General features: G+C 49.2%; 1 protein-coding gene across 1 annotated transcript in view; it reads right to left on the reverse strand.

Moving 5' to 3' along the window:
- Positions 1 to 16692, reverse strand: part of RPH3AL (rabphilin 3A like (without C2 domains)) — a 145631-nt gene that overhangs the window by 23109 nt on the left and 105830 nt on the right. The window contains 1 exon segment of the mRNA XM_057716063.1: positions 1789 to 1963. Within this exon segment, the coding sequence (XP_057572046.1) occupies positions 1789 to 1963 (175 nt within the window).

Raw genomic sequence — 16692 nt, forward strand, 5'->3', positions numbered from 1 at the left:
TGGCCTGGCCTCACTGCAAGCTCAGTTAACAAGCAGTGCCAATTCCAAGTGTGTGGGCCGCTGGCCTCCTTGCCCACATAATTAAAAGGCCGTCTGTGTGGCTGAGGAGGAGACAAGAGAAGGTCCTGCCCTTCCCCAGGGATGTGTGTGGATATGTGTGTGTGTGTACACGCATATGTGTGCCACACTGATGCTGGAGCAGACAGGACAGTAGGGCAGTGAGGGCTCCTCTGGGGGAGGCCCCAAGGTATCTCCTCCTCAGTCTATGAGAAGCTGCCCAGTACCCACCAGCTTCAGTCTCTACAGCCACATCTCTTCCCTAGATCTGAGGGACACAGACGCACCTGGACCGGGCTGGGGCAGGAGAAAGCCCCAGCACTGAGGATGGAAAAGGGACTCCTCTCTGGCCGCCCACTGCCCCCTGCCTGTCCAGGCTCCACCTGCACTTGCCATGGTCCCCACCAAGGCTCGTCTGTGGCAGTGATGGCAGGGAAGGCGAACTCATGGGAGTGTGAAGTGCAAACAGAGTCCAGGAGAATTAGCCAGGAAAGCCGGCTGCAAAAAACCGGGTGATGACAGGAGGGTAAAGCAATTATATTCCAATAAAGAACTTAAAACAAAACAAAACAACAACAACAACAACAACAACAACAAACCGAGTGATGCTGAGAAAAAATATCTGGAGAACAGACGCCAAGCTGTTAATGACAGCTATGTCTGGAAGGGCTGACCAACGGGGGATTTTTACCTCTGAATTATATCATTTGACAACTTTCAAAATTGTATAATAAACGTGCCTTACTTTTGTAACAAGAAAACCAAAGTCCAAATGATACGAAGATAAATACCAGGTTGTAATCCAAACATGGAAATGCTTGAGAGTCCCTCAGAAGCAGCAGCCACGGCCACTCTCTTGGGTCCATCGCCCCCGGCGTCAGGATGAGCCCTCATCCCTCCGGCCGCTGTGTCTCATGCAGGGCCCTCAGACCCTGAGTCTTGGGCTGAAACTCCAACACGTCAGGGCAGTAGGAGCCAAAGCCCCGAGGACAGGACCCCGCCTTTTGGTTCCAGCTCTGCCACACTCAACTGAGAAAATCGCTCCCCTTCTCTGGGCCTCAGGCTACCCATCTATAAAGTGGGGCTACAATATACCTGCTCTGTCCACCTCCCAAGGCTGCTATGAGACCAGAAACTTTGAAAATAAAATCACAAGCACTAAAGCATCATGCAAGCAGTGGAGAGCTGTCCACCACACCAGGCTCTGTTGTGACCCATGGGGCAAGCTCCCCTTCTGCTGGTGGCCACTTAGGACACACCCACATCAGTGCAGCCACCACAAACACCAAGGGGCCCTGGGCACACCGTCACTTTGCTTGTTAGGACCAGGCAAGCCAGAAGTCCCCCCTTCCTGAGACACAAGACAAGCGCTGAGATGAGACGGTACAGGCCTGCCTTAGAAAGATGCATTTTCATACTTTGCAAAAAACCTCAATTGACATCACATTTCTGCACAGATCCGTGCTGTTGTTCATGGCATTCCCACCCCCAAATCAGTGCTCGGTGGCGAAATGGCCCCCAGTGGACCCTCCCGCTGTAAGCAAGCACCCTGCTGAGGACCAGCCTCCCACGTGGTGCAGCGGGGAAGCCAAGGGCACAGAGAGGCACGAAGACCAGTGGGAGGCATGTGGAGGTGTGGCGGGCACTGGCCCGGTGTCTGTGGCACTGCTCGGCAGGCTGATGGCCCGAATGTTGGTTGCTGTCCAGGGAGAGGGGGCAATGGGGGCTTACCTCTCCCTCGGGCCCACGTGTAGACGCGGCTGGTCTCAGTGCTTCTAGGCTCCTGTTCAGCTGGTTCCACGGGCAACGGGCGGAAGTGCGGGGGGTCGGCCTGGCCAGGGATCTTCAGAGGCAGGATGTACTTGGGGATCCCTTTGTAGAACCAGGCCCCCGACCTCTTCCAGACCTGGGTGGGGAGACATCTGCTCAGGACACCGAATGCAGGGCAGCCCTCCTTGTACTGTGCTCCTAGCCGGCGCCCCCCCCTCCCAGAAGGCTCTCAAGAAGCCATTGCATCCCTCCTGCCTGCGCCTTCCCCTCGAGTCTCTGGGCAGAGTAACAAGAGGCTGACAAAGAGCAGGGCTGGCCACGGCCTGGCATTGACTGTAGTCTTGAAGAGCTTCTTGGCATGTGATCATCTCTTGTGGGGGGCACAGACAGGCCGGAGCGCAAAGAAAGCCACAGATTAGAATTCAGAGCAGCGACTGAGATAAGGGCCCTGAACCCTCACCACCCACTTCGGAAAGCACCAAGTGCTGCGAAATCTCTTTCCTGATGAAGGGTATTTGGTAAGAAGAGTGGGAGCGTGTGAAGGAAGGAGGTGACCTTTTCGGAGAAGAGGAAGCCTTGGCAGCTCCGAGCAGACGTGGTGGGTTTGAATCCTGGATCTGTTGCCCCATGGCGGGCGGGATCTGGACACATCAACCTTCCTGACCCTCGGTTTCATCATCGGGAGGTGGGAGGCAGAACAGCACCAGCTCCCAGGGAGGCCATGAGGGTTAGAATCGTGAGTGAACGTAAGTTCCCATAGCCCGGTGCCGGGCACAGGGCAGCCACTCGACAGACGCGGTACCCACCGTCGTCACTGTCACCCTCCTCCTCTCATGTGACAAACGTGTGCAGCTTTACAACCAGAGGATCAAGTCCCCTACTCAAAAAGGAAAATTTAAAATGAGAAGGCCAGGGTCTGCCCTGATTCTCTAGAGCAGGGGTCCCCAACCCCTGGGCTGCGGACCAGTCGGTACTGGTTCACAGCCTGTTAGGAACCGGGCCGCACAGCAGGAGGTGAGTGGTGCGCGCGCGAGCAAGTGAAGCTTCATCTCCTGCTCCCCATCACTCGCGTTACCACCTGAACCCACCCCCAACCCCCCCGCCCCGGCCGTGGAGGAATTGTCTTCCACAAAACTGGTCGCTGGTGCCAAAACGGTTAGAAACCGCTGCTCTAGAAAACAGTGTTTCCTACTCTCCAGACTTCCTCTGTACTATATTGGTTCTGTGGGATTAACAGGGACCAGGCAGAAGGAAAAAAAAAAAGAAAAGAAAGAAAAAGAAAAGAAAAGAAAAGAAAAAAAGTTCTCTATCAGGAAGCACTAGGTTAAACCAAGCTCTGTCACTGCAGGACTTCTCAGAACCTTTAATATACCAATGTGCACAGGGCTCTCGAACAGGGCAAAAGGACATACAGTGCTTCCCGCTTGGAACAACCCAGCAAGTTCTCCTAGAGGAACTCAACCCTAGTAATGGGCCTGCATAACCTTAACTGTAGCATTTACTGTTCACTCATGGAGTGAGGTGCATCTGTTTCTTTCCCTTAAATAGAGAGCAGTCACCTCCTTATGCTCCAGACTGCCAGGCACAGGACCACTGAGTCCAAACCCTGTTCCAGGCACTAGTCACTCAGCCCTCCCTCCCAGCTTTCCTGTGCAGAAAAGTCTGCTTTTGCATGTGGCTCTTGAATAATGTAGAACCCGTCTGGTGGAATGAATGCTTCACGGAGCTGCCTTTCTGATCCTCTTGCAGCCCTCCTACAGTATGTATTTATTTCTTTGAATCAGTAATACATGCACATGATCTAAAATTCACAAAGTGCGAAATTAAAAAGTCTCCTCTCCCATTCCCAGAGGCATCCAGTGAAACTGTTCTTTGAGAAGCTCTATTATTATCCCCACTTTCCAGATGGGAAAACTGAGTCTTGGACAAGTTAAGCAACTTGCCCAAGGCCAGCCCACCATTCTCTTGGCCTCTACTCCACACCCGAGGTCCCAGAGTCTCAACACACTATAGATGTGAAGTAGGGGCTCACTAAATCGTGGTTGAGTGGGGGATAAATCCTCAGCGGATCAGACATCACCGTCATGGACACTAAGTGTCTGGACGCCTAGAGCGCAGGGAAGTGCCATCTAGGGAGAGGAAATAAACACAAGCAGCCACTGACAAGGCCACCCTGTCCCTGCAGAGCTGCTGTGTGGCCCCTGAGAATAGGTCCCAAACCCAAAAGGCCATGGAGGTCTGGCAAGGGGCTCACTCGGCCTCCCTCTGCTATCGGCGCCGGCGTTGCGTGCCCTCCCCTGAGCACGCCAGCCTCCTGCCCCCACCATGGGCTGGGCCTTGGGGGGAAAAACTGAAACAAGCCCTCTGTGAACAGCAGGGTCTGGGTGGGCTTGGGACCCGCACTGCACTGCCTCTCTGACCCTCACCAGGGATGCTGCTTTGCCTTTTTTCCCCGAGAAATACACACGTAGCACGCAAAATTAGGACAATAACAAAAGAGCAAAATGAAGAAGAGCACATAGAGCCCTGCTCAACACTGTACTGTGCATTTTCTTACCCCCTTTCCTGGGCATATACACAATTCAGTTTTCCTTCCTTCCTTCCTTCCGTCCATCCTTCCTTCCTCCCTCCCTCCCTCCCTTCCTTTTTGGAAGAACAGGGTCATGTAGATGCCATTACATGATACTTAACTATACATCACAGCAGTTGTTCTGTGTTAATAAGTAACAGTCTCCACATCACACTACGGTTCTATAGTTTGGATGTATTACACTTAATTAAATCAACCCCTTACTGATAGACATTTAAGATGTTTCCAAGTTTTCACTCTTCTGAAAAGTGCTGCAACCATCATCTCGGCATACCCATCCACAGACAGGTGTCGGTTACTGCCTTCAGAAGTATTTGCAGGAACTGCTGGGTCGAGGGATGCATGTACACAGATAATGATGTATATCATCAGACAGCCCTCCAGGAAGAAAAGTCAAATCCCCAGTGGGGCACTAAGTGCCTTCAGGGCAGGGACCCCACACTACACGGTTAATTGTGTTAAAATACATATAACATAAAATTTACTATCTTAACCATTTCCTTATTTTTATTTTTATTCTTTATTTATTTTTTAGCCGTGCTCCATGGCATGTGGGATCTTAGTTTCCCGACCAGGGATCAAACCCATGTCCCCTGCAGTGGAAGTGTGGAGTCTTAACCACTGGACCACCAGGAAAGTCCCAACCATTTCTAAATGTGCCGTTCAGGGCACTTCCCTGGTGGTCCAGGGTTTAAGAATCTGCCTTCCAATACAACGGATGTGGGTTTGATCCCTGGATGGGGAACTAAGATCCCACATGTGGCGGGGCAACTAAGCCCGCACGCTGCAACTAGAGAAGCCCTCGCGCCACAACGAAGAGCCCTAGCTCTGCAATGAAAGATCCCACATGCCGCAATGAAGATCCCACATGCCGCAACTAAGACCCAACACAGCCAAATAAATAAATAAATATTTTAAAAAATTAAGTGTACAGTTCAGTATGTTAACATGTTGTTGGGTAGCCCATCTCCAGAACTCTTTTAATCTTGTAAAACTAAAACTTAACCCATTAAACAACTCTCCATTCCCATCCCCCTCTAGCCTTGACTACTGTTCTATTGTAGTTTTTGTCTATGAATTAAGCGGAATCATACAGTACTTGTCTTTTTGATGTACATATAGTATTTGGCTTATTTCCCTGAGCATAATGTCCCCAAGGTTCAATAACATGTGTCACAACTTCTTCCTTTTGGAGACTGAATAATATTCTGTTTTATGTACACACAGAATATCATCCACTCATCTGTCGATGAACACCAGGGTCTAGCACCCGGGGGGGAGACCCAGGGCAACTCTGCTCACCACTGGATCTTTAAGCCCCAGCACATGCCTGACACACAGTAGGTGCTCCGGAAACACTGGCTGAATGACTGCACTGGCAGCCATGGGTTGTTTGCTGGAGCCTGTCCCAATCCAGTCTGTCACCTTCCTGGGGAAGTGGCCTGAGGGTTCCACCCAAGTTCTTGCAATCAAGTGGGTTTACTGCTTCAGAGGAAAAGAGGGATAGGGACTTCCCTGGTGGTGCAGTGGCTAAGAATCTGCAGGCGACACGGGTTCGAGCCCTGGTCCAGGAAGATCCCACATGCCATGGAGCAACTAAGCCCGTGTGCAACTACTGAGCCCACATGCCACAACTACTGAAGCCCACGCGCCTAAAGCCCATGCTCTGCAACAAGAGAAGCCACCGCAATGAGAAGCCCACACACTGCAACGAAGAGTAGGTAGCAACTAGCAAAAGCCCGCTCGCAGCAACAAAGACTCAATGCAGCCAAAAAAATAATAAATAAAGTTCTCTTTAAAAATAAATAAATAAAAGAGGGATAAAGGGGGAGTGCCTAGGAGGGCGTGCTGGTGCGCCTTCCTGACTGTGAACTCCAGGCACAAGGCAGCCACGTGCTCCCAGTCTTTACTGGAGCACCACTGAGACCCGCAGCCCTGGCTGCCCCCGCCTACCCTGGCATATCACAGCCAGCGGGCCCCATGCCACCAGCCTCGCTTCCTGTTGCCATGATCCACCTCCACCCCTACCGCGCACTTAAAAAACACGGATCAGTCAAGTGCTTTAGGAAAACAGGATCAAGAGCCCAGGATCCAAAGGATGAGGTTGAATTGCATGAAACTGCTGATATTCAACCTTTTTTTTTTTGTATTCAACCATTTTTGACCTATAAAAACCCTTGTCAATTTCATACAATTCACCCCGATATTTATGCTCCGCAGGGGCCGTGGCCCCACAGGCCTGCCAGGCCTGCAGCGCCTCCCTGGGGTCCAGTGGGCAGGTGAGTTCATCGTAACGGGGCCTCGGTCTTTTCCTCTCCTGCTGGCGCTGCAGTCTGGTGACGGACGGCCAGATACGGCCGCGATGGGCAGAGACCAGACGAGTCTGGCTGGTGATCTGGGACCCACCTGGAGGAGCAGCACCTTCAGCGTCCCCGAGGCAGAGGGACGAGCGCACACAGGTGCATCACCTGGTATGGGGGGCACTCCATGTAGAGGTGCACCCAATACACTGTCGGTGTTTCGGAAAATGTCTTCCACGTGGGACAGCTGGACTGGTGAGGTAAGGGGTGCGGGATTCCGCTTCTGAGCAGCAATCTCCCCTGCCCCCACCAGTCCGCGCGTGTCCTCAGACCTTCTCTCTCCTCGCTGCCCATCCGCACCCTGCAAAAGGCACTGCAGTAGCTTTTAATCATGTGATTTCTGCTCTGTGCATCCAAGTCCATCACCCACAGTCTGGCATCAACCCCTGATCCCCTCCCCAAGAACAGTGGGGGGAAAAGCCCTCCGTGGAAATTAACCCCCAACTACCCTGTCTAGGGCCACAGATGGGGAAAACCTTTGCTTTCTGGAGAAGCCACGTGGTCTTCCCCGTGTGTGGCTCACTGTGATAAGGCCCGCAAAGCAGCCAGCCTTAAAAATGCCATTGAATGAGAAAAGACCCACACAGCCCCCGTGGCACTTGCGGCAGGTCGGGGTGGAGGGCTGGCTTCGGCCTTAAATCCTCCCCTTGCACCGCTTCCCCCTCTGCGCTCTGCTTCGAGGCTTTGATTCCAATTTCAGCTCACGGCCAACCTGACTGCAGATGCTAATGCCAAGCTGTTCCCAGGGAATTTTAATTACCATGATAACAATCGCTAATCACTGGCATTTCCTAAAGGGCTGTGGCTGGAAAAGGTGGTAATTGACAGACCCTGTTGGACAGAAGGGCAGGCCTAGGGGACCGGCCACCCGGGAGGATGCGGGAGGGGCGGCCTAAGATCTCTGTCCCCGTCCATTGCTCTGCCCCTTCCGTGTGTTGCCGCCTCTCCCCACCTTCCACGCACATCAGGAGTGCACCCGCGTGAACTCAGGTGTGGCGTCCACGCTCTCCGCCCCTCGCCCCACGGGTGGGAGCAGGGGGACAGTCTGGCCTTCGCATGTGCTCTTCCTTCCAGCTGGAGTGCCCTTCACTCTCGGCTCCATGAGGCAGCGACACTTCTGCCAGGAAGCCTTCCGTGCCACTTTGGGCAGAACCAGAGCGGCTCTTGTACCACGTGGCACTGCTGCCCCAGCCCCGCACCCAGCTAAGAAGCTGTGAGCTCTTCCAGGGCAGGGCTGTGCCGGAGCCGTCCCTGAATTCCCAGCATCCAGGGAGGAGCCTGTACGTGGCAGGGATGTTGCTGACTGAGTGACTGAATGAACAAACCAAGGAGGCAAAGCAAAGGAACTGTCCCCGGGGGACAGAGCATGGGCCTCTGCCTTCAGGGAGACCATGTTCTGTTTGCTTAACAAGCTCCAGTCTTGAAAAGCCATGGGAAGTGGCCCATTATTGAATGTCTCTTAAAGGGTCAACCCACCCTGGCAGGATTACCTGAAAACACATACACACACACACACACACACACACACACAGAGTGCTGGCCTCCCAGGAGCTCTGACAGGCAAGCTAGACTCCACAACATGGCCAATAAGACCCCAGAGCTCTGCCAGCCCCTGCCTCCCTCCCCAGCCTCCTCCCTCCCCTACACAGGGGACCAGCCAGACACAACCACTCCTACTCGCTGACAACACTAAGCTGTCTCACGCCTCCAGACCTTTGTATATGCTGATCCTTCTTCCTTCCCTGGGCTGGGATAATGGAATTCAGCCTTTAGGAAATTACTTTTATCCAGAAGCTTCCACAGAACTGGGCAGGTCTCCCATTGCAGTGCACACACACTGTTACAAATGTCTATTTACATGTCTGTTTCTTGCATCAGAATGAAAGTACCATGACGGCAGGAGCCCCCCCATCCCTGCCCCTCAGGCCACCCAGCACCTGCTCGCACGTGCTGGATACCTAACAAATACCAGTCAGCTGAGATTACTGAACACATGTCTAAATTTCAAGGCTTTTATTAACTCAGGTTACTTAAGAGACACACTGGCTCTTAGAGGGTACCATGGACTGAACTGTGCCCCATCCCCAAATTCATATGTTGAAGCCATAACTCCCAAGGTGATGGTATTTGGAGATGGGGGTCTTTGGGAGGTAATTATGTTTAGACGAGGTCGTAAGGGTAGGGCCCTCGTGATGGGATTAATGACCTTATAGGAAGAGATACCATAGAGCTTGCCTTTCTCTCCTCTGTATAAGGACACAGTGAGATGGCAGTCATCTGCAAGCCAGGAAGAGAGCCCTCACTGGGAACTAAATGTGCAGGCACCCTGATCTTGACCTTCCAGCCTCTAGAACTATGAGAAATAAATTCCTATTGTTTAAGGCCCCTGCCTATGTTATTTGGTTATGGCAGCCTGAGTTAATACAGAGGGAGACACTGTCTGGGAGGCTATAGTAGATTAAACATGGCTCCAAATTATTTTCCTCTTTTCCCATTGAGGTGGAGTCTGTTTTCCCCACCCCTTGAATCTGGTCTAGGTTTGTGATGTGCTTTGACACATAAATGTGGCAGAAGTAATGTGTGACTTCTGACCAGTTTGGAACACTGCTGCCATCATGAGAGAGCCTAGCCTAGTGTACAGAGGACAAAAGGCCACACAGAGGAGAACAAGACACCCCAGCCAACAGCCAGCACCGACTGCAGAGGAGTGAGCCTCCTTGGACCCCAACCTCAGTCAAACTGTCAGATGCCTACAGCCCATGAATGACACCAGGAGACACCAGCAAAAGAACTGCTCTGCTGAGCCCAGTCCAAGCTGCAGAATTGTGAGCAAATAAATGACTGTTGTTCCAAGTTGTTTAAGCCTCCACATCTCTGGTACAACATCCAACCTCTATACACGTCTAGAAAAGGAAACAATTGGATATGTTGCTAATTAACTCAATAAAATAGGAAAGTTAAATTCAGGGACTTAAAATATACATTAATCAAATATGAACAACAGGCTGTTAAAAAGGAATACCTGGAGAATAAGAAGAGACCCCTAGAAATTAAAAATATGATGCAGAAATATAAAAATGTAAAATAAAGCCCAGAAGATAAAAAAGAGAAAATTTGGAATGTGGAGCACAGCGATGAAGAAACAGAAAAAAAGTGCAAGAAATGATGAGACAAAATGCTCAACTTGAGGGGTCAAATTCCTAATAATAGACTCCTCAGAAGGAGGGCAATAGAAAAACATCTCCAGGAGCTGAAAGAGGACATGAGACTTCAGATTAAAATGTTTTTAACTGAATATAAGGCAGGAGAAAAAAAAAGTAAATAGATACCTACTCATGAGATCACTTAGTTACAAATATAAAAAGATCCTAGAAGCTTCCAGCAAGAAAAATAGGTCTCTTACAAGGAAACCAGAATTAGAACAGCATCAGACTTATTGGCAACACTGGATGCTAAAAGACTATGCACCTAGAATTGTACCAAACTATCAATCAAGAGAATAGAGACATTTTTAGACTCGCAAGGACTACAATTTTCCTATGCACAGTCCCTTTTCACAAAGTTACTTCAGGATGAGCTCCAGCGAAACAGAGGTGAAAAACAAGAAAGAGGAAGACAAGATCCTGGAAACAGTGTCTCCAACTCAGGAGGTGAGTCAAAGGGAAATGCCATGAAGACAGCTTTCAGTAAGTGGTACAAGTTAGAGCCAGAAAAGGGTCTGGAGGGATTTCTGACAGGAAAAGAGAAGGCCCCACTCAAAAGAAGGTAAAATCAAGAAGCTGCATAAAAGGACATAGAGTTTTATTATGAATGAGAAAAAAGGGCCATAAAGACTCCAGGAAATGCTAAAAATCATACATGAAAGTCATGGTCCAAATATTAAGTAACTTAAAATGTGATGTGGTTTTAAGATATAAAGAGTTAAAAAGAAATCCATTTGATCATGACACTAGGCACATTTTCCTAATGTCTAGCTCTGGAACCTACCCTCTTCATTCTCTTACAAAATCATATACAGGTAAATGCTATTTCATTTATTATTAATTCATTTATAATTAATGTTATTTCATAAATTTATTTATTTATTAATTTTATTCATTGTGAAATTAAATGATTTTCAACTCTTATAATTAACCTAGAGACAAAGTGTTGTTTTCTTAGATTCTGTATTTGTCTATTTGGCATCCATTAATCACAAGGTCAAACCAATAGTTGTTTACATCTCCCCTGTGATGCAGCTTTTGTGGGCGTGCAAAAGTCATATTATAAACCCTCCAACCAATCCTGAATCCACACTCCAACTACCTCCTTTATCTGACTCTCACTCACCGAGCCAATATTCCCTCTGTCCTAACTCAATCCAGGGCCAGGTACCAGGCAGCCGGGGCCAGCCTCTATGCCCCAACGGCTGCTGGAACTATTCAAGCTAGCCAACCCTAAGATACCCTGCCCTGCCTTGCCTTTCCTGTAGAAACCCCATTAACTGCTGTGGCCTGTGCTTTCCCTGCACTCCTTTCTGCCTCCTGATCGAATCTGGTGCTTCCCCACATGGCCCTGAGTGGCACGGAATGCTCCCTTCTCTCAGGAATTGTAAACAATAAATTCTTCTTTCAATGGCATTACCCTCTTCCTGTCATCACTCAGTTGCCTTTGTAAACTAAGAGCCAGGCACAAAACACAAAGCATGGAAGAATTAATTATGGTGACAGAACAATCTAAACATAGAATCTTGGCAATCTATTAGTGAATGTATCATCTAGAAAAGGAGGGAGGTGAGAGTACGGCAGGGAAGAATAGAGGCATTCAGGCCCACAACTCATGCAGAAGGAGTGGAAGCGTGAATATTAAAGTTGATGCTAATACAGAGCACAGGGAGACCAGCTTGATGCTTTGTGAAGACTTAAAGGGGTGGGAAAGGGAGGTTGGGAGGGAGGCTCAGGGGGGAGGGGATATGGGGATATATGTATGCATGTGGCTTTTTCACTTTGCTGTACAGCAGAAACCCACACAATAGTGTAAAGCAATTATACTCCAATAAAGATTTAAAAAAAATAAAGTTGATGGAAGAAGAAAGAAGCAAACAGTATACAAAGTTACAAATGGAATCAAAGAGTTAAAATTAACAACAGTATCAAAAATTAGGAGGAGAGAGGGAAAGTAGAGTAATTCAAGCTAGCCAGTTCTTCACCTTTTAGAGCCTGGAATCAATAGACAGTATCTAAAGCTGATATATCGAGACTTACCTGGTGGCGCAGTGGTTAAGAATCTGCCTGCCAATGCAGGGGACACGGGTTCCATCCCTGGTCCAGGAAGATCCCATATGCTGTGAAGCAACTAAGCCCGTGTGCCACAACTACTGAGTCTGTGCTTTAGAGCCCACATGCCACAACAACTTGAAGCCCGTGCACCTAGAACCCAGGCTTTGCAACAAGAGAAGCCACCCCAATGAGAAGCCCACACCTCGCAATGAAGAGTAGCCCCCGCCCTGCGCACAGCAATGAAGACCCAATGCAGCCATTAAACAAACAAATAAATAAATACAAATAAAAGAAAGTTTGTATATCAAGAAAGTCAGGGCAGGAGCCAGCATGTGAATTAAAGCAAGCAGCCTGTACGTGATGGGCTGGGTGAGGGAGGGGCTGGACAGGCAACTGCCACCCTCCAGCATAAGCTCTTCAGAACAATTACATTTTTTTAAAAGCACATGCGTGTATTACTTTGATTTAAATTGAAGTATAACAGATTGGTAATTGGATGTCAATGTTATTAAATCCCTGGGCTGCTTGGCAGGTTGACACATGGGGAGTTGGAAGAGTCTACGGCTGGTATACTGAATCTGGATGTGCTGAAGGGAGAAAAGCTTGTAGGAATGGAAAAGAAAGCACTAATTAAATTTTTCATAGTGGAGCAAGATAGGAAAGGCTTAGTCAAGTTACGGTTAGTTTGAAAACACCAGCTCGAGTTCACAACACTGACATTTCTGCCCCTGCAGAAAGACAAGCTCTCCGTCAGATGTCACTGCCCCCACCTAACCTCCAGGAGTCAGAATCTTGACAAAGGGAAAACCCCAGACAGCGTTTCAAAGGGAACAGGGGCTTCTCAGCATAAAGGCAGGCAGAGCTGGATCCCTTGGAAACCAGGAAGGGCCCAGGGCACCATGCTGTTAGTTGGAAGAGATGCTGCTCTCAGGACTGCCCGGCAGTACCCAGTGATCAGGCTTCCGTGGTGATAAGCTGGGTATGAAAAGCCATGGCTACCAAGCTGATATTGAGCAAGGTGAGCCAACAGGAGGTGTGCTCATGTAAGACACACATTTGTTTTCAGCATTACTTTATGCCAGAAATGCTATCTGTGCAGTCAAACCAGATGAGGACCATCCGACTCTACAGCTGGATTATCTGCTACTCTCTTCAAGGAGGATGGAGACTCGGCATTTATATTATGTGTGCGACTGCGGCACGGATGTGACCGTGCAGGTTTGTTCAGGGTGAGGAGTGAGCGGGGCAGGAGTGGGTCTCAAGCCCGTGTTACACATGTGTAGCCAGAGGCAGCCCGTGGAGACGGCATCACCTGCCATCCTATGTGCCTAGGATGAATTCTCCACCTGCCTCTGCAATCAGCAAAGGGCTGTGACTCTCATCCCCCAACGATGCGTGGATCCTATCAGCAAAAACTGAAAACAGAGGTGTAACCAGTTTTCCTAAAAAATTGCTCAGCTGACAAACAGATGAATTAAAATAAAAAGCTCCAGAATGGAGGGACTCAGTGGCACCAAAAACTCATCGTGATTGATAAAATAAATGAAAGATAGAATTCAGTCTAGATAACTAATGTAAATACGACTAAAAAATAATAAAAAGTAAAAGAAATGATGCTTAAGAATAGGTAGCAATAATAATCTGACCCCAAATTCCAGATTGTCTTAACAAAAAGCAAGTGGCTGGAGAAAAAAAAAGGCATTAGGTTCCTCATTTTTCATGGCAAGTGGAGTTAATATACACTGTTTCTATTGTAATGTAAGTGATTAGACAAATATTGGTTGGGATAATTAAAAAGCTATATATGCATATATACACCTGTCTGTCCATCTAAAACAACTAGCAGAATTAAAATAGAGAGGTTTAGGGCTTCCTAGGTGGCGCAGTGGTTAAGAATCCGCCTGCCAATGCAGAGGTCACGGGTTTGATCCTAGCTCCAGGAAGATCCCACATGCCGCGGAGCAACTAAGCCTGTGTGCCAAAAAAAAAAAAAAAAAATAGAGAGGTTTGTCATATTGAAATACTTGAGTTTCTGATAGTTTTATTTTTCTTTCCTTTCTTTCCTTCATCCCTCCCTATCTCACTTTCTTGTTTTAAGATTTTTTCTTTTTTGTTCTTTTGGTGGGAATTAAGTTTAGGGCTTGTTTCCACTACCTCAGAAAGGCAAAGCTTGCAAACAACTCCTGAAGAGGGAGGTTGCAGATATTAATTCATTCAAACAGCATTTATTCAGTACCTCCTATGTGTTAAGATTGCGCTACGGAGAGAAAAGATCAAATGTCCTTGCAGGTGGGTGGCTCCAGCACCTAAATCCACAAAGGGCTGGGGTCTTTGACTCTGCTGTTCTCTGCCATGTGAGAGGTGTTCATGGTCTGCCCTCAGGAACTATCCTGTCCGGGGAGGGTTTCCCTGCATCCACCTCTCCAGCGCCTGGGGTGAAACCCTCGGTTGGCGGTGTAGAGCACAAGTAAGCAATCCAGAGAGGAGCCAGAGCAGTGGGGCAGAGCTCCCCTCCTAGCCCAGGCATCCACCAGGTTCTGGCTCTCCACTGATCCCTTCTAAAGTGCTAACTAAGAATTGAGGTGTTAGGGGAAAGCCAAGTGAGACCCCTGCAGGAGTATTTGCATATTTGTAACTTAAAGGATAACACTTTAAGACACATCAGGCAGGACTTCCCTGGTGGTCCAGTGGTTAAGAATCTGCCCTGCAATGCAGGGGACACAGGTTCGATCCCTGGCCGGGGAACTAAGATTCCACATGCCGTGGGGCAACTAAGCCTGAGCTCTGGAGCCCGTGCCACTAGAGAGCCACGTGGCAACTGCAACTACCAAGCCCATGCGCTCTGGAGCCCACACGCCACAACTAGAGAGAAGCCCGCCCACCATAACGAAGAGCCTGCGTGCCTCAATGAAAGATCCTGCATGTTGCAGTGAAGGTCCCATGTGCTGAAGCTAAGACCTGATGCAGCCAATAAATAAATAAATATTAAAAACAAAACAAAACAAAGTACATCAGGCAGGACTTCCCTGGTGGCGCAGTGGTTAAGAATCCGCCTGCCAACGTAGGGGATACGGGTTCGATCCTTGGTCCGGGAAGATTCCACATGCTGCGGAGCAACTGAGTTGCAGAACAACTAAGCCCACGCACCACAACTACTGAGCCTGTGCTCTAGAGCCCACATGCCACAACTACTGAAGCCCGGGCCTAGAGCCCATGCTCCACAACAAGAGAAGCCACCGCAATGAGAAGCTCACGCACCGCAGCAAAGAGTAGCCCCCGCTCACAACTAGAGAACACCCACACGCAGCAACAAAGACCCAATGCAGCCAAAAATCAATCAATCAATCAATCAATCTTCAGGGGAAGAAAATCCCAAATTAACCCTTAAAAAAAAAACACATCAGGGGTGTGTGTGTGTGTGTGTGTGTGTGTGTGTTGTGTGTGTGTGTCGGTGAGCTAGTGAGAAAGTCTCCACTATCCTCCCACCCACCTTAGGCCCCGGCAAGAGTGAACAAGCTCAACCTGCCTGGAAAGTTCCACCCCACCCTCCCTGGTATTGCTGGCTGCCTTTCAGGCTCCCCACACGGGGAGCCAGGCCTGAGCCTCCCCAGGAGATGGGCTAGAAATTCAGCCCCAGCAAGGACAGCACACACCTGCCCCTTCTTCCAATGCCCACCCCCACCTCCACCGTGGGCAGAGCTCCTCACTCAGCCCAGGAGCACACGCCTTTCCCAGGGCGTGAGCAAATTTCCCCTTCATTTCAAGTGGGTTTTTGAGCAACCAGCTCAGCCTGGGTGGCAGGAAATGGCTAGCATAGCGGAAAAGAAAAAAATGCAGTGAGAAGAAATATTCTCAGGGTGCTATCCATTTTCTTGACAGATAATTTAAACACCTTGGTTAGATTATTTCAGAACTGGAGGAAATGCTTTGGCTTCCATTAACCCCCGGGGAGCGGTTCACTCCAGCGAGGCTTCTGCACAATTACTGGTGAGGAGTGTTTGCCAGCTTCAGAGGGAGGTGACACCCAATAAGGTCTTGGGTTGGCTGTGGGGCCATGTGCCCCGGGGTCACAGAGAATTTCTGGGGCGGGCAGGCCAACCTCCAGCTCTGGCCTCACCTTCTCCCATGGCCCCCAGGGGTATCCCACTAGCCCTTGCATCTCCCAGATTATCTGTGACATGGAAAGGTCCCTACAAGTCACTGAGAGCAGAGACCCCTATCTTCCTTCTCAATCTGGTCCCAGAGAGACTGTCTTCTCCTTTGTCTAGAACGGTCTTGCAAGTTTAACAAATCCACAGAGGAGAAGGATGCTTTCACTACTGTTTTTAATTACTTGCTTTGTCAACATTGTACGCCCGCCTCCTCTTACCCTTCATTTGCATGCAGCATGAAATCCCTTTGAATTCCAAATATGTAACTATCTTCCCTGTTCCAGCACAGCTCTGAGAGAGGGCAAGCGTGCCACGGTGGTGGTTGGCTGCAAAACCAGCCTCTGTTCCCAGATGGAGGGGCCGCACATGGCAAATGAATAGGGCTGGAATCAGAAAATTGGACAGGCCAATTATACCTAGCCAGGTCTTTTCAGAGGAGCTTCGTGATTCTGATTCAATTCCCAGAACAACAAACATGCCTCTGTGTAAACACAGTCTCAGAAACA

Source organism: Hippopotamus amphibius, chromosome 17 (genome assembly GCF_030028045.1).
Source record: "Hippopotamus amphibius kiboko isolate mHipAmp2 chromosome 17, mHipAmp2.hap2, whole genome shotgun sequence".
In the NCBI taxonomy this organism is placed as follows: domain Eukaryota; kingdom Metazoa; phylum Chordata; class Mammalia; order Artiodactyla; family Hippopotamidae; genus Hippopotamus; species Hippopotamus amphibius.